This window comes from Trichosurus vulpecula, chromosome 3 (genome assembly GCF_011100635.1).
Source record: "Trichosurus vulpecula isolate mTriVul1 chromosome 3, mTriVul1.pri, whole genome shotgun sequence".
NCBI classification, from domain to species: Eukaryota; Metazoa; Chordata; class Mammalia; order Diprotodontia; family Phalangeridae; genus Trichosurus; species Trichosurus vulpecula.
This window is the reverse complement of record NC_050575.1, coordinates 403,873,460-403,897,651: the sequence shown is the minus strand read 5'-3', so window position 1 is coordinate 403,897,651 and position 24,192 is coordinate 403,873,460. Positions and strand designations below refer to the sequence as shown.

The window sequence follows — 24,192 nt, the reverse complement described above, 5'->3', positions numbered from 1 at the left end:
TCCACTGACTGAGATAGTACAGATCTGATAGAGAGAGAGTTACCTATCAAGGTCATAGGACTACAAGTCTGGAAAGAAGTTAAAACTCCCCATGAAGGAGTATATTGCTCTGCTCTGGCAACCCTGAATTCAATTCCCTTCTAAGGGGAATTCATGATTCAAGCCCCTTTTAAGTTCTTTATGTGTTTATTTTTTGGATTTATGTGAATACTTCGCATCTTTTGTGTTTTCTATGTGGTGGAATAAAGGCTGCCCCTTATCTCATATGCATTTGCTAACTTGTGTGCTTTTATAGAAGCTGGGAGGCCTAGTTATTTACTTTTATACATACATAGGCAAATTTGGTGATTTCCTAGAGTAAACTCTGGATGGGATATAATGAACAAAAAAAAAGAGACTAAGTCACCAAGCACAGAACTTGGAAAGTACTGAGTAATGGACTATATACATGCTTTTGACTCCTAATCCCAGGAAAGAGGAGCCATGTGGTCAAGTTGTGGGAGTTCCTGAACGCTTGTCTTCTGGAGCAGAGGACCACTCATGTGGCCTTATAATTGCAGCAAGGAACCATGATATAGAGTATATAAATGCCTGGACTCATCAAGCTGACCAGCTCACCCAGATTAAACTCCTAGAGATATTCTTGCTACAATACTGGACTTTCATCAATGCTGAAGATGTGTACTTGCTGGTAATAATATTAAGGCATGTACAATTCAGTGGCATTTGAATGCTCCAGTGGTCCAATGGATATGTTATCTCACTAATGAGGATATTCTCTCCAGCAAAGCAGATCATATCCTCTCCGTGTCTGCCGTCCTATGGGACCCTTGTCCATGTCCTTCCATTAGTTTATCTTGGGGGTGGGCAGGTTGTGAGAGTGTGCTACTTACTATGCCAAAGACCTCAAATTCTCTTTATGTCACATGGACACCAATGGAATATGCAAGCTGCCCATCTGCTAGACTTTACCCACACTCCTTGACTGACCCATGGTTTTTTGTTTTTTCTTGCTGGTATGTTTCTCTGACAACATACCTTATACCGATTGTCCTGAATCATTCCTCATTTAAAATGAGTTGCACCCTGCTCTCTCACCCACTGTGCATTGCCCTTTGGGGAGAATCCTCAATTTCAATTATATAATTTTAATTTTATAAATTTATTTCAATTTTCAAAAAACAATTTAATAAATATATTTATAAATTTTATACAACATCACAGGAAGACTATTGGTGCAAAAAGATGGGTCTTTTTTTTTTTTCAGGGAAGAGGCATAACAGAGAATTCTTCCACCTAGGCTGCCATGTGGTAGCAGTGAGATCCTGGGCAAAGCACTTAATGTCTCTCAGTTTCTTCAGCTGTAAAATTGGGATAACATAGGGTTGTGAGGAACCCATGAGATAATATTTGTAAAACACTTAGTACGGGGCCTGGCATGTAGTTGTTTTTTGCTCTTCATGCTCAAAGGGGACCAAAATGACATCACTGTGTCAGAATCAAAGTAGGGTGTATCCGACCATGACTGATCAGACCAATATGACCTCCTAAGGCTCTAGCACAGGTCAGGCACAAATAGTCCATATGAACATTTGGAATGGAGAAGCCTCTAAATTTTTGCATCTTGCATAGTAGCATGGAGTAGGTGCTTAATAGCACATAGTAGGTCTTTAATAAATGCTTGTTCCTTCTCCTTCTACCTGGGAAATCAGTTGAGTAGGAGACAAACAGTGAGTTGAGTAGTGGAGCAATCCTGACCATGTTCTTAGTTAGACCGTGGCTACAGGCCAACTGGGAAATGGTGTAGTCTATCCCTGAGAGAATCCAGCCCTTATCCCTAAGGGGTGGGGGGAGAAATTGGATTTTCAGAGGGGATACTATGGCAACAGGACCTTGATAAAAGTAGCCTGGAGATGGTTGTACTGTGTCCCAGGATAGGCTGGCAGAGGATTGGACATAGGTTGCTATGGGGAGGAAGTGAACCCCCTGAATATCGGCATCCAGGGTGAAAGCCACATACACCTCACCCTAGTTCATTCTCTCTCTCTCTCTCTCTCAGAATCTTAGGGTCACTAAAAGAACTGTGTCATTTTTCAAAGACAATCCAGTCCCTGTTCCCCACGTGAATACTGCACAATAAAGCCTTAGAATTTATGGGGTAATAGAAACAGGACCATTGACCCGATTGTGTTCTTCATGCCCAGAACACAGTGCTAAGCATTACAAGAGAGAGCTCAGCTGTAACATTGCACACACTATGAGTAAATTCACAGCTCTCATTAGCTGAAGTCATCTGGGCTTTTTTCTCCCACCACCTTCTTCTCTGAACCAGAAGTTCAGGGGAGTGAACTAAATGCAGCCTTGTAGACAAGAGAGAAGTGACGGTGGCCCAGACTCAGGCCTGCTGGGCTTTCTCCTCCCCAGTTAGCAGCACAAGGAGGAAGAGAGCACCTGGCTTCCTTCTCCCCACCAGCTCTCTTCCTTCTCTGGGGCTGGAAGTGCTTGAGCGTGGGACCAGGATCCTCTCCCCCATGGAGGGGTCCTTGCTGATGGGAGGGCAGAATGGTGTGGGCTCTGGCTGTGAGTATGTCGGCTTGGTTACCTGTCTGCACAGTCCAGGCTGAGCTCACTGGCTTCTCTGATTGCATCAGCTTCCAAGGCAGTAGAGATGGAGAAAGGGATGGGGGTGGGGCCTGGGAAGAAAGGTCTGGATGAGCCCAGGAGAAGAGACTGAAGGAGGGGGCTGGCACTAAGGACAAGGGGAAGGAACTAAAGGAGAGTGATGGTTGGTCCACCACCTCGAGCTTCCCTCCATGCTGCTGCTGGGGTTGTGACGGCCTTTTGTCTTCCTGATAAAACTGGGAGCCAGGATTAGATCCATCCTTGTCATGGAGGGAGATGTGGGGAGGAAAGAGAGAGTAGGCCCCCAATGTCCTTTACCCTAGGACAGGGCAGGAATCCCCCAGAACCCATCACCTCTCTCCCTCTGGGAAAGGGTTAGGAAGGAGAGTCAGAGGCTGACAGTCCTAGCTGAGGACTGAGATTCTCAGGGCATCCTTCCCTCCACAGAGAGCCCAGGCTCAGCGAAGTTAAGCTGGAGTGGTCGGGGTCTGAGGGTGGAGGAGCTAGGGTCAATTCCCTAGGCTACATTCAGCCCTACAGGACCCTGGAGATGCAGCACAGTCTCCCATCTGTCTGCCCAAACCATGTCCTTGGTCCAGGGTCTGACCTCAATCAGCTTCCTTGTCATCTGGTGCTGCCCTGGACTCCTCCTCTGTGAATATCCTGTTAGAATTCTCCACGGGCCAATTTTCTGCTTGGAGGGGGAGAGGAAGTTTTATTATCTGGGCTTAGTAGGCATCTTTGGAGATTAGGGCCTGTATTGTTTGAGGGAGAGCAGCCCCATAGCCAAGTGGGGTGGGGTGAGCAACTATGTTGGAGGGTGGGGGAGGGATAGGAAGGCAGGTGCGGAGATTCTGGTGCACCCTACACAGTCTGAGCTCACTGGCCTGGAGGGTTGCATCAGCTTTAGCTGATGCTGCCAATCCTTCAGGCTAACAAAAAGATATTCCCAGAATCCATCTATCATCACCTCCTACCCTCTGGGAAAAGGGTGGGAAGGAGGTCACTGCCTAGCTAGAGATTTGGAAGGGATCTCTAAGACTTTCCAGTGCAGCCTCTATCCAAGTAAGATCCTCTTTATAACATATCCAACAGTGGGTCATCCAACCTTTGCTCTAAGTCCTACAAGGAAGAGAAACTCACTACTTCTGGAGGCAACCTCATAAATAAGGGGGCACGACTTCTCGCAAATCCACATAGCATCAGTAGGAAGAGAAGAAACCTATTGGGGCCATGTGTGCAGGGTGTACATACATGAACATGTGTGGCCAAGGCATATACGTGGAAAGGCACATAAGTAATGAATACTTTTACCATAACACATATGTAGAGAGGCAACTCAAGCATCTAACAGTGCTGGGCCACCACTGTCTTCTGGTCATGTTGGGCCTACTGGAAGTCCCTTTGGGTAGGTTTTTCCTGATGGTTCTCTCTGCCGGGCTCTTCTTGTAGCTGCCACCTTCCTAGGGCCTACCTATGGTCTTGAGATGGAATGCTACCTCTCTCTCCTAGTGAGAGGAGACTGGTCAGCCATCTCCATTTTAAACTTATAGTCCAGAGTTTAAGCTTCAGCTCTTTTAGTGAGAAAGGCAGGCTCTCACAAGTAGTGATCAGACTAACGAGAAAATAGCTTTCTTTTTGCAAGGAGGGAGATCTGTCCGCTCCAAGAATCTGATCCCTACAAATCTGCCTCTTTTTGATACAGACAAGCCACAAGCTAATTAAGACTACCATAATACAACACTATTTCTCTTTTTAGATCCTGGGCAGGGGTGTGTGTGTGTGTGTGTGTGTGTGTGTGTGTGTGTGTGTGATTTCTGTTCACCCACAGCACAGATTCCATACCCTTCCTCACCTTTAGGCCCTGTGGCCCAAGAAATAGGCTTAGAATTTTGGTCAGTTTCATTTGTCCTTTCTAATCCTAGGGTTAGAGTCCCCAAACCCTGGAGCCTGAGCCATGGAGATGTTGGAGGCAGGATTCCAGCCTAGATGTTGCAGACTGCCTAGCAGAGAATCCCTGAGATACTATGGTGCCAAGACACAAACCCAAGGAACTTTGGGCTTGAAACTTAGTCAGACCATGGCTATTTAGGAATTGAATTAAGCCGTGAACTGAATTCCCTTCCCTTCCCAGAGAATGTTGGGGGTAGGATTATGCCCCATGTGCTGGGAAGGATGTTTGTATATTTGTTCCTGTTATATCTTTAAAATAAATATTCCTTTGTAAAATATAATATGACTTTTAAGGGGTTAAATGGAACTGGAGCACAAGGGACCCCCAAAATTGGAGGAACCCCATGAGTTGGGGCTTGAACCAATGACAGAGAGATTGTTCCCTCCTCCCTAAACCTCATAAGAATATTGGAGAGCCCTGGGGAAGGTTGAAATGTAAGGTACCTATCTTCCAGGTAGTAGAGGTCAGGGCAGTCAATATTATACTTCATATGCTCCAATGCCTGGCACTTAGGTCCTTGACAAATGCTTGTTAACTGATTGACAGAGACAAAGGACACTACCAAGACCCTCCGGGTCTGTCCTCTAAACAGAGGGAAGACAAGAATTAAAATACTAGGCTCTCTTCCTCCACCTCAAACCCTTTGTTCCAAATTCCTTTCAGTCACGTGCAAATAAACGTTGCTGGCAACAGCTCTTCAAAGCTCTGAGCAACCTTACAGCAAAATCATAGGAATGGTATGAAATTCTTCTGAGAAATTAAGAAAGATCCTACTTGGATCAAGGCTTCTTGCTATACTTGTTCTCCAATAATTTGTGCCCTTGAATGACTCTATCCTAGGTCACACTTATAGTTCCAAGTGACACAGAGTGGGGAAGGAGCTATTCTCACCGGGAACATCCTGGGTGAAGACTCCAAAAGCCTTAGTAGTGGTGGTAGGTGGTACAGTACAGCAAATCCAGGTGAGGCATGGCTACAGGGAAGCCTCCAGGCCAAGGACATCTGGGAAACAGAGGGACAAGAAAACAGGCCTAAAGTTATGTGCTTGGCACAGAGTCAGTATAATAAATACTTATTGATTGATTGACTAAATTTGCCTCTTGCTCCCCCATCTTACAGAAGAGGAGACTGAAGCCAGAGAAGTTAAGTGACTTGTTTATAGCTACCAGATTAGTACCTGAGCCAGGGCCAGAGACCAGGGATTTTTCCACCTGTGCTAGAGTGAGGAAAGAGGGCACCGCAAAGATGAATACGACTCTCTCCTTGAGGAATTTGCAATCTGTAACTAGAACTTCAAGGTTACACAGTGCTATACTTACAACACCACTATGGAGCAGGGAGTGCAAGTAATTTTGTCCTTGAGAAGCAGCCCTCATAGATAGAGAACTGGCATAGAAGGCAGGAAGATCTGAACTCATGGTCCACCTCTGAAACATACTGGCTATGTGACCTTGGCTAAGTCACTTCCAGTGATCTCTAGGCAAAAGTGTCAGGTACCAACCCAAATGGGTAGAGGGAGTTTCCTCATCTGGGAATTCCTTCTGTCAATTAAATGACAGGCCTAGTCCTTCTCCCTGTTTTACAGATAAAGAATCTAGTGAGGGGATAAGGGATATCTGAAGTGAATGAAGAAATAACTAATAGAAGGTGAAATGGTGTCATAAATAGAGGGATGTGGAGGCTTGGAGTCAGAAACAGCTGAGTTCAGTTCCAGAGCTGTGTCACCAGGGACAAAGTTCTCAGCCTCTCAGGGTGCCCCCCAACGCCAACTCTCTGAGAATAAATTACAGCTTAGTCATTGGCCTGCATCAGTGAGGGGAATTCCTATACCTGAGTTCCTTAGAGATAAATAGACTTATTATTTCATTGGTATAATAGGGCGCCCACTCTTGAGTGGGAGAAGAAACTCTGCCAAGTCAGGACTGTCACCTTCTTTGCAATTTAGTCTTAGAGCGTTTGCCCAGAGGTTAAGTGACTTGTCCAGGGTCACACCACCAGGATATGTTGGAGGCAGAATTTGAAACCAGCTCTGAAATAACAAGTTGGGACAAAATGAAAATATATTGAAATAGGGCACAACTCTTGAGAGAGGTACAGAATGTCACGGAGTTTTAAAGAGATAAAAATCCCATCTGGTTGGAGGGCAGAGAAGGGGACGGGGGAAAATAAGAAGGGGGAGGAAGAGGTTTTCTGTCCCTAAAGTCTTACTATCCACTGGGAGCACTTGACTCCTCAAAGTCCCTGGGGAGCCAGAGAGGAGAGAAAGTTGTGTGCTTGGGCTGACTGACATTGAATTAACTTCTTCTTCCTTCTTCTTCTTCCCCCTCTACCTCCTAGGTAAGATTTCAGGAGAAACTCTCCACATCCACCATCCCCCTCCCCCCAGATAAGGTCTCTAACGCGCTGGCTAATGTTTGAAGTTTTGGCCAGAGCTTTGAATCTAATTTTAAGGGAGACCCACAGCCCTAACACAAGCTGTCCTCAGCTGCTTACACCTCAGTGGGAAGGTCTCTGACAATTTGAAAGAGGCCAGTGACCTCGAAAATGACCCGAGCAGTGGGGGTCTGGCTTTCATGACATGTTTTTCTACTCTATCATCTATTGTTCAAGGCCAGCCTTGGAGTACACTGATTAAAATTTTAAAAACAAGGCTTGGCTCCCAAGAGAATCTTTATTCTATTATCTCAAGCAAATCTGTATATTGGGAGCTTAGTAGATTTGACCTGGAGGAGGCCTAAGAAGCCAGCTACTCTATCTACCTCATTTTATAGATGAAGAAACTGAGGCCTCAGGGAAGAAAAGTGACAATTGAAGTCGTATACTTTTTGGCTGCACGGTCAGGTCGCTCTTGTGGCCAAACCTTCCCAGTGGGGCCTTGAAATCTAAGAGAGATCCATAGTATTCACTCGGGGCATTGCCATGTTGGGAAAATGCTCTGTCCTCACGTCTGCCGCTCAGAAGCCAAACTCAATGCTCAGCTTGGATGCCACAGCCAGGGAGCTCCCAACCATTAGGCTGAATAACTGTATGTTTACTTATATTTACTTGTTTCATTTTTGGCCTTTGGACTAATTGTGCCCTGGAGCTGTTCTAGTTAATCTGCCTTAGTGGATAGAGAGCTGACCCTAGAATCAAGAACCCATGTTTCACACATGAACTGGTTGTGTGATCGATCCTAGAGAAGTCACTTTACTTCTCAGCACTCAAGGCAACTCTAATAAATGGAAAAGAAGTTGCAGGCCTGCATTGGTAGAGAGCGTCCTTATCTGAGACTTCTCTATACCAATGAAATCACGGGTCAGTCCCTATTTTCATTGTCAATCATGGCACCTGGTACATTGGGAAGCCCTTCATGAATATTTGTGGTTTGAGAAATAAATCTGCTTACCAAAGTTCAAGGCCATAACTGAGGTTATAATTTCCTTCCCCTCATGGGCAGCACTTTTGCGAGGCGAGAACCTCTGGTTATATTTCCTTCCTCCCAGACTGCTCCCAGGTGAGCCTCTGGCCCTCCTTCCTTTTTCCAGGTGAAAATATTTTTAGTTGTGACTTTGCCAAAAGTTGTTTTCTCAGAGGTTTTAACTTTCCAGTATGACGCATACACCTCTCTGACTTTCCTAGCTTTTGTATCCTTAGCTGCAGGATGAGAAGCAGTGGGAGATGGGAAAGGAGAAGCTTTGATCAAGCAGTCTACAGGTTGACTTTTTGGGGAGGGGTGGGGGGGGGTGGGAGGATGTCATACTTTCCTTCCATTTCTAAGGGGATCCCTGGTAAAAAAGCCTACTCTCTGACTCTGAAATCTAGGGCTGGCTCCCAGGGCCTCACTACATCCCATCTCAGGAGGCACACGTAGGGGGCAAGGAAAGGGGCAAAGGAGGACAAGGAAAAGTCAGAGTGGGCAGAAAAGAAAGGAAAGATAAAAGGGTTAAAAAAAGAGGGAAAGAGAGTGGAAAGGGAAGGAAAGGGAACAGCGATGGGAAGGGGAGGGGATGCTTGAGTATTTAAAAGCTAAAAATAAAAACAGATGTGAAGGCCTCTGGATTGTTGGGGTTTTTGTTCTTCTTAAAAACAGCACTCTCCCCTTAAAATGGGAGAGGAGAGCTGGAGAAGAATGACCTTCCCCATTTGCTCAAGATTGTTCCTGCCTAGAAGCCAAAGAGTGGGACTAGAACTGAGGCAGCTGGGGCTGGAGGACAAGGTGCCAGACAGAGAAACCATTTGGTGTGTGCTGGACCCCAAGAAGGCTCATCTCTCTGGAGGGGATCAGACAGTTGGTGCAGAGCTGACAAGGAACAAAACTAGAATGTAGGCTCCTTGAGGTCAGGGACTTTAAGTGATGCCTTTGGATGGATACCTTTTTTTTTCTTCCCCATGTAATTTTACTCTCAGGGCAGAAACTCTCTCCATATTGGCCGCTCAGTCTTAGAGAATTGCCCAGAACAAAGTCCTGGCCATAACACTGCTCCTGAATATCAAGGGGAAAATGTGAAGGAAGGTGGCCTAGATCACAAATTGTATTATAAAGTGATAATCATCAAAACAATCTGGTCCTGGCTAAGAAGCAAAGTGGTAGATCAGTGGACCAGATCAGTACACAATGTGCAGTAGTAAATGACCATAGTGATCTAGTTTTGGATAAACGCAAACACCCAAGCTTTTGGGGCTTTTACTCACTAGATGAGAAAAACTGCTGGAAAAACTGGAAAATAGTCTGGCAGAAACTAGGTATGGACCAACATCTCTCACTGTATGTACCAAGATAACCTAAAGGATGATACCGTAAGCAAATTAGGAGTGCGAGGAATAGTTTATCTGTCAGATCTATGGAAAGGGAAGAATTTATAGCCAAACAATAGACAGGGAGCATTACAAAATGTAAAATGTAAAATTTTGATTGTATTAAATTAAAAAGGTTTTACACAAACAAAACCAATGCAGCCAAGATTAGAAGGAAAGCAGAAAGCTGGGGGGGGGGGGGAATTTTATAGCAAATGTCTCTGATAAAGTTTTCATTTCTCAACTATATAGAGAACTGAGTCAAATTTGTAAGAATACAAGTCATTTCCCAAATGATAAATGGTCGAAGGATATGAACAGGAAGTTTTCAGATGAAGAAATTAAAGCCATCTATAGTCATATGAAAAAAATGCTCTAAATCACTATTGATTAGAGAAATGCAAATTAAAACAATTCTGAGGTATTACTTTATACCTATCAATTAGATTAGCTAATATGACAGAAAAGGAAAATGATAAATGTTAGAGGGAATGTGGGAAAACTAAGATACTAATACACTGTTGGTGGAATTGTGAACATTTAATACTAGGCCTAAAGGGCTATGGATCTGTGAACACCCTTTGATCCAACAATACCACAACAAGATCTATATCCCAAAGAGATTTTTTTAAAAAGGAAGGTTGGCTAACATGACAAAACAGGAAAATTATAAATGCTGGAGAAGATGTGGGAAAATTGGAACACTAATGCATTGTTGGTGGAGTTGTAAACTGATCCAACCATTCTAGATTGCAATTTGGAACTATGCTGAAAGGGCTGTGCATACCTTTTGACCCAGCAATACCACTTCCAGGCCTGTATCCCAGACATCATAAAAATGGGAAAAGGACCCATATATACAAAAATATTTATAGCAGCTCTTTTTGTGGTGGCAGAGAATTGGAAATTGAGGAGATACCCATCAATTGGAAAATGACTGAACAAGTTATGGTATATAAATATAACGGAATACTATTGTGCTATAAGAAATGATGAGCAGGCAGACTTCAGAAAAACCTGGAAAGACTTGTATAAACTGATGCTGAGTGAAATGAGCAGAACTAGGAGAACATTGTACACAGTTACAGCCACACTGTACATTGACTAACTTTGATAGACTTGGCTCTTCTCAGCAATGCAAGGTTCTAAGACAACTCCAAAAGGCTCATGAGGGAAAAAGCCATCTAAATCCAGAGAAAGAACTACTGGGTCTGTGTGGAGATTGAAGCATGCTATTTGCTTACTCTCTCTCTCTCTCTCTCTTACTCTGTTTTGTCTTTCTCGTGGTTTATCCTGTTGGTTCTAATTCTTCTTTATAACGTGACTAATGTGAAAATATGTTTAATATGAATCTATATGAAGAGCCTATATCAGATTACATGCCGTCTTGGGGAGGGGGATGGGGAGGGAGGTGGAAAAAATTTAAAGCTCAAAAGCTTGTGGAATTGAATGTTGAAAACTGAAAATAAATAAATTTTTTAAAAAAGGAAAAGGACCTATTTGTGCAAAAATATTCATAGCAGCTCTTTTTGTGGTAGCAAAGAATTGGAAATTGAGAGGATGCCCATCAATTGGGGAATGGCTGAACAAGTTGTAGTATATGATTGTGATGGAATACTATTGTGCTAATAAGAAATGATGATGAGGTGGTTTCAGAAAACCTGGAAAGATTTACGTGAACTGATGCAGAGTAAAGTGAACAGAACCAGGAGAACATTACATATAGCAACAGCAATATTATATGATGATCAGTTGTGAATGACTTAGCTATTCTCAGCAATACAATGATTCAAGATAATCCCGAAGGACTCATGATAAAAAAAATTCTGTCTGCCTCTAGGGAAAAAACTGATGGAGTCTGAATGCAAGCCAGGGCATACTATTTTTCACTTTTAAAATTTTTTTTCCATGGGGTTTGGTTTTTTATGTTTTGGTCTGCATGTTCTTTCACAACATGACTGATATGGAAATATGTTTTGCATGATTGCACGTGTATAACCTATATCAAATTGCTTGTCATCTCAGGGAAGGAGGGAAAGAATTTGAAACTCAGTATTTTTAAAATATGAATGTTAAAAACTGCTTTTACATGTAATTGGAAAAAATAAAATATTATTCAAAAATAATATCTGTGTCCCACCCACCCAAGTAACCCCACCCATTCTCTTTGGGGGTTTGATGGGGATGGTTGATTCTGCTCTTCGGCACAGCTCGTTGGAAAGAGCACTGTCTTTATTGTCAGAAGACTCAGGTTCCTCTGTTAATACACTTGTGACCTTGGGCAAGACACTGCTCCTTACCCCGCCATGCATGGGCAGTGATCCCCTTCTCCCAGCTCCAGGGGCCAGCTTAGAGGCTGACTTCAACAAGGGCAGTCAGTGGCCCTGAAACAGAAGGCTGCTTTCTATGGGAAGCTCTCTGGACCTGGATGGGGATGAAAGCAGAGACCTCCGTGAGACACTGGAAGAAACAGGGAAGTAGGAGGAAGAACCTGGAAGTTCTGGGTCTTAGCCCAGACCTTCCTGGGGTCCAGCTCCTTTCCCAGGTTTGCCACTCAGATACCCCAAACAACCCTGATCTTCAGAAGTCAGCCTGATTAGTAAACTTGCTTGGGATAGTTCCCCAAAAGGCATGGCCTGTAGCCAGGTGTCTCAGGCCAGCAGGCAGTCTGGGGCAGCTGCTTCCAGCTCTCAGGAAGCCTGCCAGGAGGTAGATAGTTCTTAGGTTGCTACATGGGGCAGCTCCCTTCCAGAATGCAAGGATCCCACCCTCCGGATAAGCAATGCAGCAGAGTCAGATTTTTGTCTTCAGCCCCTCCCCCAACTCACCCCCATAATCCTACCCCTCTTCTTTTCCTGTCACCCCAGTTATGCCTTCTTCGTGCTGCCCTCTGGCTGCATGGCCCTGTGCTGCAGTAATTTTGACTGGGTCATTTAAAATGGTGCAGTATAGAGGGCACTGGGCAGCTAGCAGTATAGTGGATAGAGCACTGGGCCTGGAGTCAAGAAGACCCGAGTTCAAATCCAGCCTCAGACATTTATAACTGTGTGACCCTGGGCAAACCACTTAACCCTTTTGCCTCAGTTTCCTCATCTGTAAAATGAGAAGGAAATGACAAACCACTCCAGTGTCTTTGCCAAGAAAACCCCCATGAAGAGTCAGCCATGACCTGAAAATGACTGAACAACAATAGAGAGAACTGGGTAGATTTGGAGTTAGGAAGATTGGGTTTAAATCCTGCTTTAGGCAGCTTCATGCTGTATGCTTCTGATGAGTCACTCAGGCTCTCTGTGCCTCCTATTTTTCATCTGCAAGATGAGGGGGCTGGACTCAAACACATCTAGGGTCCTTCTGAAGAGGTTTAAGAAAAAAATGATGATTGTTAGTGAACCATACGTTTCTAGGGGTGCTTGTGACCCCAAAATACCCACACGCCGGGTCCTGCCAAAAGAATTCGACTCAAGCCTTCTCAGCCAAGGGAAAAGAGAAAGTTTATTAGGGATTCACTGTAATGAGTTGTCTTAAGAAATCCCACCCTTTGTGATGCCTGTTTTCACAAGTGGGCCAGATTCAATCTAAGCTGAGCTAGATTGAACCTGAGTGCCTTCATGGAGGCAAGATGGAGATTATATACACAAAGACTGTAGGAGGGATTGAGGGGTGGTCTGGGGTGACTAGAGAAGGGCTTTAGGGAGGGTCTTGAGGAGGAGTCTAAAGAGGACCAGACGAGGTCAGAGTCCAGGAACCAAGAGAATGGTATTAAGGATGGGAAGTAGCTGAAGGCATGCATGTCTATAGTAACAACAGAGGGCAAGGTTTAGGTAGAGATTTGGGCCTAATAATAATGTGAGGCTATAGTCTCTGGGGAAGGCCAGATCTAGTTGGAAGATTCAAGGACAGTTCAAGGGGGCTCCCAGAGACTGTATTCCAGATTCAAGGGGGTTCCCAGAGACTGTGCTCTCATCACTTCTAGTTCTAAATCTGTAATATTGTGTTTGTTCAAGCTTTGGAGTCAGGGGACTTGGGTTCAAGGCACACCCCGATGGTTGGTGCATGTGTGATCGTGGGCAAGACATTGAAATACAATTTCCAGATCTGGACTGACATTCGCCCCAAGTCCTTCAGCCATGACTGGTTTCCCCAGAAGAGGGTTTAGCATCCCATGGAGTGTCTGCCAATCCATCCCCCTCGCCACCCCACCTCAACATACACACAGGGAGGGGAAAGGACCAGATGGCCTCTGAGGTCCTCTCTAGATCTGTGATCCCATTAAACAAGGTTCCTAATCTTTTTTGGGTCCTGTACCCCTATGACAGGCTGGTGAAGCCTATGGAGCTCTTCTCAGAATAATATTTTAAAATGTGTAAAACACATAGGATTACGAAGGATCCTATTCTATTGTGCTGTTTTATATTATGTACATATCATCATCATCAATAAACATTTGTTAAGTACCTACTATGTACCAGACCCCACACACAGCACTGGGGATACAAGGATGGGCAAAAGACAGTCCTTGCCCTTAGGGAATTTACAATCTAACAGCGAAGACAAGTAAACAAATATATACAAAGAAGCTGTATACAGGATAAATAGGAAATAATTAAGAGAGGGAAGGCACTAGAATTTAGAGGGCCTGGGGAAGGTTTCCTGTAGAAGATAGGATGTTAGTTGGGAGTTAAAGGCAGCCAGTGAGCTTAGCAGTTGGAGCAGAAAAGTGGGAGGATTCCAGGCTCAGGGGAAAGACAGAGAGAATGCCCAGAGCTGAAACATGGAGGCTCTTGTTCTTGGAACAGCCTGGAAGCCGGGGTCCCTGGATTGAGGGGTACATGTTGGGGGAAATAAAGTCTAGGAAGCCTGGAAAGGTAGGAGGGGGCTGGGTTATGAAAGGCTTTGAACGACAAATGAGTATTTTGTACTTGATGCTGGAGGTGATAGGGAACCAGAGGAGTTTGTTGAGTATTGACATAGACAGACTTGGGCTTTAGGAAAATCACTTTAGTGTCAGAATGGAGGCTAGACTGGAGTGGGGAAAGGCTTGAGACAGGGAGACCCACCAGCCGCTGAAGTCGTCTGGGTATAAGGTGATGAGGGCCTTCACCAGGGTGGTGGTAGTATCACTATCACTGTCATTATCATTATCACTATCACTATCATTATCGTATCATATCGTATCATATATCACAGCATACTACATCATATCGCATCATATCATTCCATTCCATATCATATCATTATTATCATATCATATCTATGATATATGATATGATATGTGACATAACATGGTATAATTTTAAATATGGTATAATATGAGATGATATAATACATATAATACAATATAATACAAACTAATATTACATGATGGGGTATAATATTACATAATAATATATGATCTAACACAACACATTATATTATGTTCTGTTCTATTCTATTATTTAATATTTTTCCCATCCTCAGTCATGGACACCAACATTAAGAGCCCGAGTCCCCTGAGCCTGTTTTAACACATTTCCTGACAGCCCATCCATATCAGTGTGTTGGCAGATGGTATTTGCGATAATAACAGCTCGTTTATGAGCCTGCACAGTGTTTTGCACACGCATTATCTCATTTGAGCCCCAGGTAGGGTGGTTCTTACCACCATCTTGTAAGTGAGGACGCTGAGGGTCAGAGAGGTGAAATTACTCCCCACTCTAACACAGCACTTTCTAGAAAGCCTTCGCTGGAACGGAGGGTGTTTCAGGCAATGGGGGAGCAGAGGGAGCCCCTAAACCAAGGCTTCCAGGTCAGCCTCCAGGCTTGCCTTCTGAAGCTGTCGTGTGCCAATCATGACTGGCTTGCCCCCTGCCCGGCGTCCCACCCCCGCCCCTGCAAGGCTCCCAGGCGCCCCTCTATTTCAGAAGGACAAGGGAGCCTCAGGCAGTGATTTGGGGCCAGATCCGGGAAAGGTGATTCCTTGCCATGCCCTCTGTAGCTGGCCAAGCTCATGCCAGGGCAGCCTCCATGGGCGCCTCCTGGGCTCCTGCAGAATCAGTCCCTTTGTCTGGAAGCTGCTCAGCTTTTGCTGAGTCACCGCCACATGGAAGCCATTCTGGGAGCCTGGCCAGAACTGAAGGTCCAGCCTGGGCACCTCCCCCAAGGAGCCAGGCCCTCTGTGGAGAGAGAGCCCTGGGAACCAGAAGTACTCAGAGGCAGAGATTGTGATGGCACTGAGGAGGCCAGGCAGCCAGACTGCCCCTTCTTCCCAGCCTGCCAGCAGCATACCCTCCATGCCTCAGAGCCCCTGCCCACGTGATGAAGGCTCCTCTTTCCTCACAATGGCTCCATCCCGAGAACATCCTCCCCGTCCTGGCTCAGAGACCCCTAGATCTACACCCATGCAGCCCAACCCCCTTATCTATAGATGGGTGAACTGAGGCCTGGGGACATGAATTGACTACCCCTCCCCATCTCCTGTAGATGTGGGCATGGACAGTTTACCCTAGCCACGCCAGGCCAGGTTGGTATTAACCATCCTAGAGATCTGAGGGTCTAGCGGATCAGAGAGCACAACCCACAGAGTGGAAAGAAGACTGAGCTTGGAATCAGGAGACTTCAAAGTTCTGGCCCCATTGAGTCTACCACTAAACCTCTTCTGGGCCTCAGTTTCCTCATCTGTAAAAGTAAAGTCAAATGTAAGCTCTATTCAGGCAGGACCTGCTTTTGCTTTTGTCTTTGTCTCTCCAGTGTCTACATTTGGCAGATGCTTCTTAAATACTTTTTTTTAAATTAAAGTTTTATTGAGATTTTGTTTCTTATCACCATAGTTATCCCAAGCATCCCTCCCTCTCCCCCTCCCTTAAAGCCATCACATTTGACAGATAGTATTTTTTTAGAGAATTAAATGCGAAGGCTTGTTGAAAGAGTTAGGTGGTGTGGTCTTGGGGTGGTGAAGGATACTACACAGAGAGTCAAGAGACCTCCACTGGAATCCTCACTTAGCACTAATCAGTACCAAAGAATAGTTAGGTTGTGTGATTTTTGGAAAACCACTTCCCTTCTCCGGGCTTCAGCGTCCTCACCTGTGAAATGGAGGGCATCTACTCTAAAACAGATGTGATAAATGAAGGTGCAAGACTGTTGAAAAGCAAGAAAGGATTTCCAAGGCTGGCAGCAGGGTGTTATGGGAAAAAAAAAAAACAAAAAACAAAAACAAAATTTGTGACTAGTGCTTCGAAAAAGAAAAAAGCACTAGGAGAATCCTGAGGATTTATAAAGACCAGTCTGGACTCCAGAAAACTCACAGTGAAACAGACTTGCCTCCTCTCACTGGAGAGGTAGGGGAAGATGGGTACAGGGTGGTGGATACCCCGGCCTTCATTGTTTGCTTCCTCATTTGTTACAAGGGAGGATTCTGGCAGGTGTGAGGAGTGGCACATAGGCTCAAAGGTTCATGGATTCAGAATTGGAAGGACTGAGAGAAGCCTTGTCGGCCACATATCACATTTTACAGGTGAGGGAATTGAGTGTAGAGAGGTGAAATCACTTTTCCAAGGTAGTGAGTAGAAGAGTCTGGATTTGAACCCACGTCCTCAGACTAATCCAGTGCTGTTTCCATGTGGAAAAGATTGTGATGTAAAATACAAAAGGTATCAATATAAAGCCTTTAAAAAAGAAAACAAGAAAAAAGCATTTGGTTGATGGCTGCCTGGGGAGGTGGAAGGCCCCCTTGACATTTGGGGGAGTGGCCGTCATTCTGTTAGGTGACTTGCTGTGTCTCTGGTGAGCTGGCCTTTCTGGGACCGTGGTGTGGGCACAGGGGAGGCTGGGTGTGAAAATGGTTTGCCCAAGGGTGTGATGGTGATGGTGGTGCCTGGGGAGGTCTACTCCTCTTCCCCAAATCAGCCCCATTCTTCTTGCAGACCTGTGTCCTCTACTAAATCTGTCCATACTCCTCCCACCACGGTACTCTTCTCTGAGCTCCCACAGTTCTAGAACTTTCTCTTACAGGCCTTAGAATCAGAGATTTCTTCATTTTCACCCCCAGCTGAACTTACTCTCCAGATTGTCCTTTGCTGGCTTGCAGCCTTGCCCCACTAGGGATGTCCCATGGCCCTGGGCTTGCTCACTGACTGGTGAGTCTCTGCTTGGGATGGACGACCATTTCTCGAGGAGTCTCAGCCACACTGCTCCCTAACCTCCCCATCATCCCATCTTTCTAGCCCTCCTTATGTTTTGTCTTTATTAGAGTGTAAGCTCCTTGTGGAAGTGACTGTCTCCTTGATCATGTAAAGCTTAGCACAGTACCTGGCACATAGAAAGCGCTTAATAAATATTCCATCTATCTGTCTATCTCTATCTATCTATCTATCTATCCATCCATCTATCTATCTATCTCCCTCCATCTATCTATCATCTACCTACTTAGGGCTTTCAGACAAAGATCTTGGATGTCACTTGGACCTATCCCCTTATTTTACAAATGAAGAAACTGAGAAGCAATTGATTATACACTGTCTGATGTTGTTCTCTAGTTTTCCCTGGTGTGAATTCCATCTCCACAGGCCTCTATAATGAGCTCCTAGATGCAGGGGTTGGGAATCTGTGGCCTCGAGGCCACACATGGCCCTTTGAGGGAAGGGCTGCCCTTGAGGACTTAGAGGGCCACGTGTGGCCTCAAGGCTGCAGGTTCCCCAGCCCTGAACTTTTTTGTGTACCCTGAGACCCTGGGGCAGTCTGGGAAAGCCTATGGATCTCTTCTCACAATTGAGTTTTTAAATATTTAAATAAAATACTTAGGATTACAAAGGAAACCAATTATACCAAAATATAGTTATCAAACCATTAAAATAGTTTAATTATTTAAATTTTTTTATTTGAATATTCTAATAATAGGGATAGGGACAGATGCTTATTAATTTTTTAAAAAATTTAATAAAGTGCTCCTCCCTAGCCACCACCCAGGTGTGCCATCTCCCCTTTTAAATGTAAACTCCTTGAGGGAAGGGACTGTCTTTATTTTTTTCTAATGTGTATCCCCCATCACTTACTATTAGGCACAGTGTAAGCTCTTACCAAATGCTATTTAATTCATTCACTCAGGACACCTAACTGGGTGGCAAATTCAAGCCCAAACTCAGTCACTCTTCCATCCCCTTGCAGCATTGACAAAGAATCTGAGAGTTGGAGGGTTGTCTTCTGCCCTCCCCAGGGCAAGATCCCCAGAAGATTTTCATCTCCTGGAGGGCAGATATTCAGGCAGCAGAGGGCCAGGCAGCTGGCCTTGCCTGGGGAAGGTCTGGAGATGGCTAAGCCAACCCTGGCCATCTGGCTGGTTTTCTTGTGGACATTAGACCAGTGAACCAGGCAGAACCCACCTGTTTGGAAAGAGCTTATGTAAATACTAGGTAAAGCACGCTTATGTTAAAAGTAGGTAAATAATACTTAATGTTAAAGAAAATTATTTACAGATTTTCATTTATCTCAGTCAGTAACAAGCATTTATTAAGTCCCTACCATGTGCCAGGCATCGTGCTGTGTGATGCACATACCAAGATAGAAGTGACAGTCCTTGACCTCCAAAGCTTCCATTCTACTGGGGCCGTCTAGACTTGGTGGGGAAGAGGAGACAGGTGTGGTGGCGAGTGCCGGTGTGTCCGTTCACAAGGAGGAGTGGGTGCTGGGAGAAATGTTGAATCATGGTGGCCACAGTGGGGAAGAGCTGGGGAAGGAAACAAAGTTCCCCGGGGGGGCCAAAGAGGGGAGGCTCAGATCTAGAGTTGGACCAGGAGAGCTCTCTCCCTGGGGATTCAGAAGTTAAGGGGTTCGAACGTTGGGTCCCTCTGCTCCTTCCTTCTGTTCTGTCCAGGCCCTCCCTTCCCTGCTAAATGCCACCCATGACTTAGACCCAGGGCCAGAAGGGACCTCAGAGGCCATCTGGTTCAACCCCTTCATTTTACAAATGAGGAAACTGAGGCCAGGAAGGTGTGACTGGCCCAGGGTCACATAGCCGCAAGCAATGGAAGTAGGATTTGAACCCAGGTCCTTTGACTCCAAGGTGGTCTTTCTACCATTCCATACCTCCTCTCTGACTTCACTGGTTCAAGCATTCTTTCCAGACCAGCTTCCACCTGCCTACCTTTATCACTTACCTGATCTTCCTTACTCCTACATAGTGAATAACTCCTTCATTCAAACAATTCTCAGAGGCCTACTATGTGCTACATTGTGCTTTGGGGACACAAAGTCAAAAACAAAACACCTGACTTCCAAAACCTTACATCGTACCCCGTTATTCTAGGTATGTTTATGTGCATAAGAGTATATGCTTGTGTGTGTGTTGGTGGTGGGTGGGTGTGCTAGTGGTAAATTAGCAGTATGTTGGTGATATGTGTGTGCGGATGGTGTGTGTGTTGGTGGTATATTGGTGCTATGTGTGTATTGGTGTCTGGATGTGTGCTAGTGGTATGTGTTGGTTGTGTGTTGATGTGTGTTGGTGGTATGTTCCTTATACATGTTGGTGGAATGGTGGTGGTGGTGTGTATATTGGTGTCTGGGTGTGTGTTAGTGGTATGTGTTGGTTGTGTGTTGATGTGTGTTAGTGGTATGTTCCTTGTACATGTGTTGGTGGAATCATGGCGGTATGTGTATATTGGTGTCTGGGTGTGTGTTAGTGGTCACTTTGCTCCTATCAAGCCTTTCAGGGCGGAGCCTACCTTTGGAACCAGCCATGCCCAGCTATTCTCAGTCCATGTGAGTCCTGGGAATGGCATGAGGGGGAGAGCCTGCCTGCAGGTCTGGAGGGCCTGAGTTCTAGTCCTCCCTCTGACAACATCTACTGGCTGTGTCACTGAGCAAGTGAGAGGGCTCCTCAGGTGGCTGGCTCTCTCTGAGGCCAGAATCCAGAAGCAGGCGGGAAACCCTCCCTACAGCAATGAAGCCACAGTTCCATTTTACAAAATCTGGCTCTGTTGCAGCGGTGGAGGAAGGAGGGCTGGGCTTGGAGTCGCAGAATCACAGATTTAGAACAAGGAAGGGACCTTCGGGGCCCTACAGTCCAAACACCACATTTTACAGATGAGGAAACTGAGGACAAAGGTGGGTAAGTGGCTGGCCTAAGGGCTAGAATTTTAATCTAGGCCCTTTGACCTTGGGAGTCAGGACAGAGATCTGGATTCAATTCCCATGTAGTCCACTTACCATGGTCAAGTTGTTTAACCCATCTCCGTTTGCTCATCGGTAAAATGGGTCTGACAACCCCTCTCAGGGTACGGCAAGGGTTTGAGGAGAGGATGGAGGGCAAGGGCTTTAGAAGCCTTAATGGGCTATATGCTGGTCAGCTATTTTTACTTCAGTACGGAGGAGGGCAGAAGCAGAGCTCCCTGGGAGAAAGTGAATATTTATTCAATGATACTGACTCCCTCAGGCCACTGAGGCAAGGCCCCTGTGCACAAGATCAGGCCCCAGGGACTCCAGCTGCCCCTATGCCCCTCTCCCCATAAACAAAAGCTTGCAGCTGCACTCCCAGTTTAGGGGAGGACGTGGCTGAGATTCACACAGGCTGGGCCCAAATGGTCTGGTTGAGATCTACAGCTGGAGGAGTCCCCCACAAGGATGATGAGAAATGCTCCCTTGATCACCCTGTGAGAGCCTCTGGTGCTATTATTAACCCTGATTTATTGTTTGGCAGATGAGGAACCTGAGTCTGTGACCTCCTAGAACCTCCCATGTTGTCCTGACTCCGGAGCCTGCCTACGAGACCAGGATAGCATGGCAACACTAGAGTCTGCCTCCCCAGGCTGCTGGGTGAAGTCCTTAGCACCCTAAGGGAAGGAGGAAGAGAGAATTTGTTCTGGGTTCAAATCCCCGCATGGCCATTGGCTCCTGCGATGACCTGGGATAAGCTACTTCATTCCCCTCTCTGTATCAGATGGAGAGGTTGGCCCAGGTGGGTTCTAAGGCCCCATGACCGGGGGCAGGCTAGCTTTGAAGCCTGGGCTCTGGTCTGTCTGATCCTCCTTTGCTTCCTGGAGATGACCTCTCCAAGCCCGCTGCCGGCCTCCTCTCTTCCCAGCACCCACCTTTTCATAGCTCTTGCCCTCCCGACCTAGAACATATTGTCGCCTGGTTTCTAGCCACCGGATGGGGATATTGTAGACACGGTTGTGGAAGAGTACAGCCAGAGTGAAGGGCTTCGGTCCTTGGGGGTCAGAGCTGGGCCTCACGGTGTAGGTGCCATCCTGCAGGGAAGACCACAAGGCTGGCCTGCAGGCTCCAGACTAACCCCTGCCCAGTTCTCCCCCCCCTCACCCAGGTCTGGCCATCCCAGGGCCCTTCTGGGGGATCCTGAAGTCCAAGGGCAGTCCCCAGCTTCCAGGGCAGAGGCATTCTCAGGAAAGTTAAGGTGAGGAGATAAGGGGTTAGGGTTGTCCAGACTGTCACCTTTTGGAGGTGGAGAAGGGCATTCTCAACAGTCTGGCGGTCACAGTGTGCTGAATACCAGGGCTGACTCAGCATGCTGGCCTCCTGTGTACACAAATACACACACACACACACACACACACACACACACACACACAGAGCCAGATGTCTGGTGGGAAGGGGCGGCTCTAAAGCAGGGGAGCAGGGGGAGGGGTGAATTAAATAAACTGCTGTTTAGGACACCGGGACTTTCAGAAAGGGCCAGAGAGAATCCAGAGTCAATTCAATTCAAAAAGCATTTTCCAAGTGCCTACTATGTGCCAGCAAGCTCCTCCTCCTCCCCTGCTCTACATCTCAAAGCCCTTTGACATCATCCCCCAACCTCTCCTCCTTCCCTCCAGTCAATCTCCCATTCTCTCCTCTAGTCTCTGGGGAAGAAAGAGGCAGCCCTTCCCTTCTCTTCACCAAGGCCAGCCCCTCTCTCTGTCCCCTTGATTCCACCCCCTTCCGTCTGCTCCAGCACTTCCCCCACTCTCAGTAATCTTCAGTCTCTCCCTATGGACTGGCTCCATCCCTTCTTCCTGCTCACGCCTCGCTCATCCTTAGAAACTCTCCCGAGAGTCTCTCAACCCATAGATGCTCATCTCCCCGAATCCTTCCCCTTTTCAGCTTGGCACTCTCTGCCTTTCCTCTCACTCACTTGTCAAATCTTTGCAGTCTGACCTCATTTTCCGACCAAAGCTGCCCTCTCCATCATCACTAATCATCTCTCTATTGCCAGATCTGATGGCTTCTCTGTTCTCGTTTCTCTCTGGCATTTGACACTGTGGACAGCGCCCTCTTTTCCTGGATACTCTTATCTCTCAGCTCTTGGACCCGGTTCTCCTACCTGGAGTTCATGACACTCTTGGTCTCAGTTCTCCTGCCCGTCTGACCCTTTCTTCTACATTCTTGCCCTAAAGTTTGCCCTGGCTCTTCTCCTCTCATCTCCCTAGGTGACTCCTTCAGCTCCTGTGGGTTTAATTATTATCTTGATGCAAATGGCTCCCAGGTCTATAATCCAGCCCTAGCCTCTCTCCTGAGTTCTCCTGTTAGACATCTTGTACCAGACAACTCATATGCATCTCAAATTCAGCGTGCAGAAATCAGAACAAAACCCTCCCCTCTTTCAACATTTCTATTCTGGGTGTGGGCGTCCCTAGCCTCCCCATGCTCACAACCTTGGTGTCACCCCTGATCCTTCCCTGCCCCACGCATCCAATCCGCAGCCAAATCTTGGTGTTTCTCCCTACACATCTCTCCACTTGAGTGGCCACCACCCCACTTCAGGCTGCCTCTTACCTGGCCTATTGCAGTGGCCTCCCTGTCTCTCAGGCCTGTGCCCACCCCAAACCCATGACTGTTCTACCGAGGAGGTCTGACCGGGTCACTTCCCCTGTCAATAAACCCCAGTGGTTCCCTCTTATTTCTAGGTCCAAATGGAAATGCTTCTGTCGGCAGTTAAAGCTCTTTACAGCCAATTTTTTTCAGCCTTGTTCCTCCTCTTTCTCATGCACGGTATGCTCCAGCCACGGCCACCTTCCTGTACCCGCTGTGGGAGCCGCAGTCTCTTCCGCATTTGGGGTCCACAAAGCCTGAAATCCATCCCATCCTCACTTTGGCCACAGCGAACCCCTAGTTTCCTTCAAAACTCACACACCACCTTTCCTGGCCCTCCTTCATCCACTTGGGGGTACCTTACCCCTACCCCCAAGTTACCTCTGTTTCCGTTGCATGTGTTTTGCATATAACTCTACAAGTGCACATTTTCTCCTCCATCAGAACATAAGCTCCCTGAGGGCAGGGATCGTTTCCTCGTTTCTCTTTTTGCCCCCAGGGCCTAGCACAGGGCCATAGTAGGCACTTAACAAACGCCTACCAATTAATTGATTGACGAGCATTACTTCATTCTTTGTCTTTGCATATGCACAGCACATAGTAGGTGTTTAACCAGTGCCTACTGGTTGACTGCCAGGCCCCTGATACAGACAAAAAGCCCAGTAGTCCCAGATCTCAGTTGGCATGTAGTGCAGATGGAAGAGGGAGGCCCCAAGAGCAGGAAAGGGTGGGATTCTCCCCTCAGACCCCTCCCAGCCACCCTCTTCACTCACCTCATCGGCAGGGGTCTTCCCGGTGAGTGGCATCCCCCCAGTTGGAAGAAGGGGATTACATGGCCGGGCTGGGGCAATAGATTATGAAAATGAGAAGGCTGGGCCCTTAGGGGTCATCTAAGGTCATCTAAGGTCAACCCCCTCGTTGTCCTGATGAGGAACCTGAGGCCCAGGTGGGGAAATGTCTTCCCAGGGGCACACAGCTAAGGATCAGATGTGGGACTGGAATCCAGGTCTGTGTCTCTCTACTAGGTGGGTTTTGTTGGGGTTTTTCTATGCAGGGTCAGGGTC

General features: G+C 46.4%; 1 protein-coding gene across 1 annotated transcript in view; it reads right to left on the bottom strand.

Moving 5' to 3' along the window:
• Window positions 1–18,923: 18,923 nt before the first annotated feature.
• SH2D6 (SH2 domain containing 6) overlaps window positions 18,924–24,192 on the bottom strand; it is a 28,897-nt gene continuing 23,628 nt past the window's right edge. The window contains exons 14-17 of the mRNA XM_036750107.1: window positions 23,902–23,969; window positions 21,773–21,856; window positions 21,412–21,570; window positions 18,924–19,052 (exon numbers count right to left, since the gene is read on the bottom strand). Of these exons, the coding sequence (XP_036606002.1) occupies window positions 18,924–19,052; window positions 21,412–21,570; window positions 21,773–21,856; window positions 23,902–23,969 (440 nt within the window). The remainder of the gene's footprint in view (window positions 19,053–21,411; window positions 21,571–21,772; window positions 21,857–23,901; window positions 23,970–24,192) is intronic.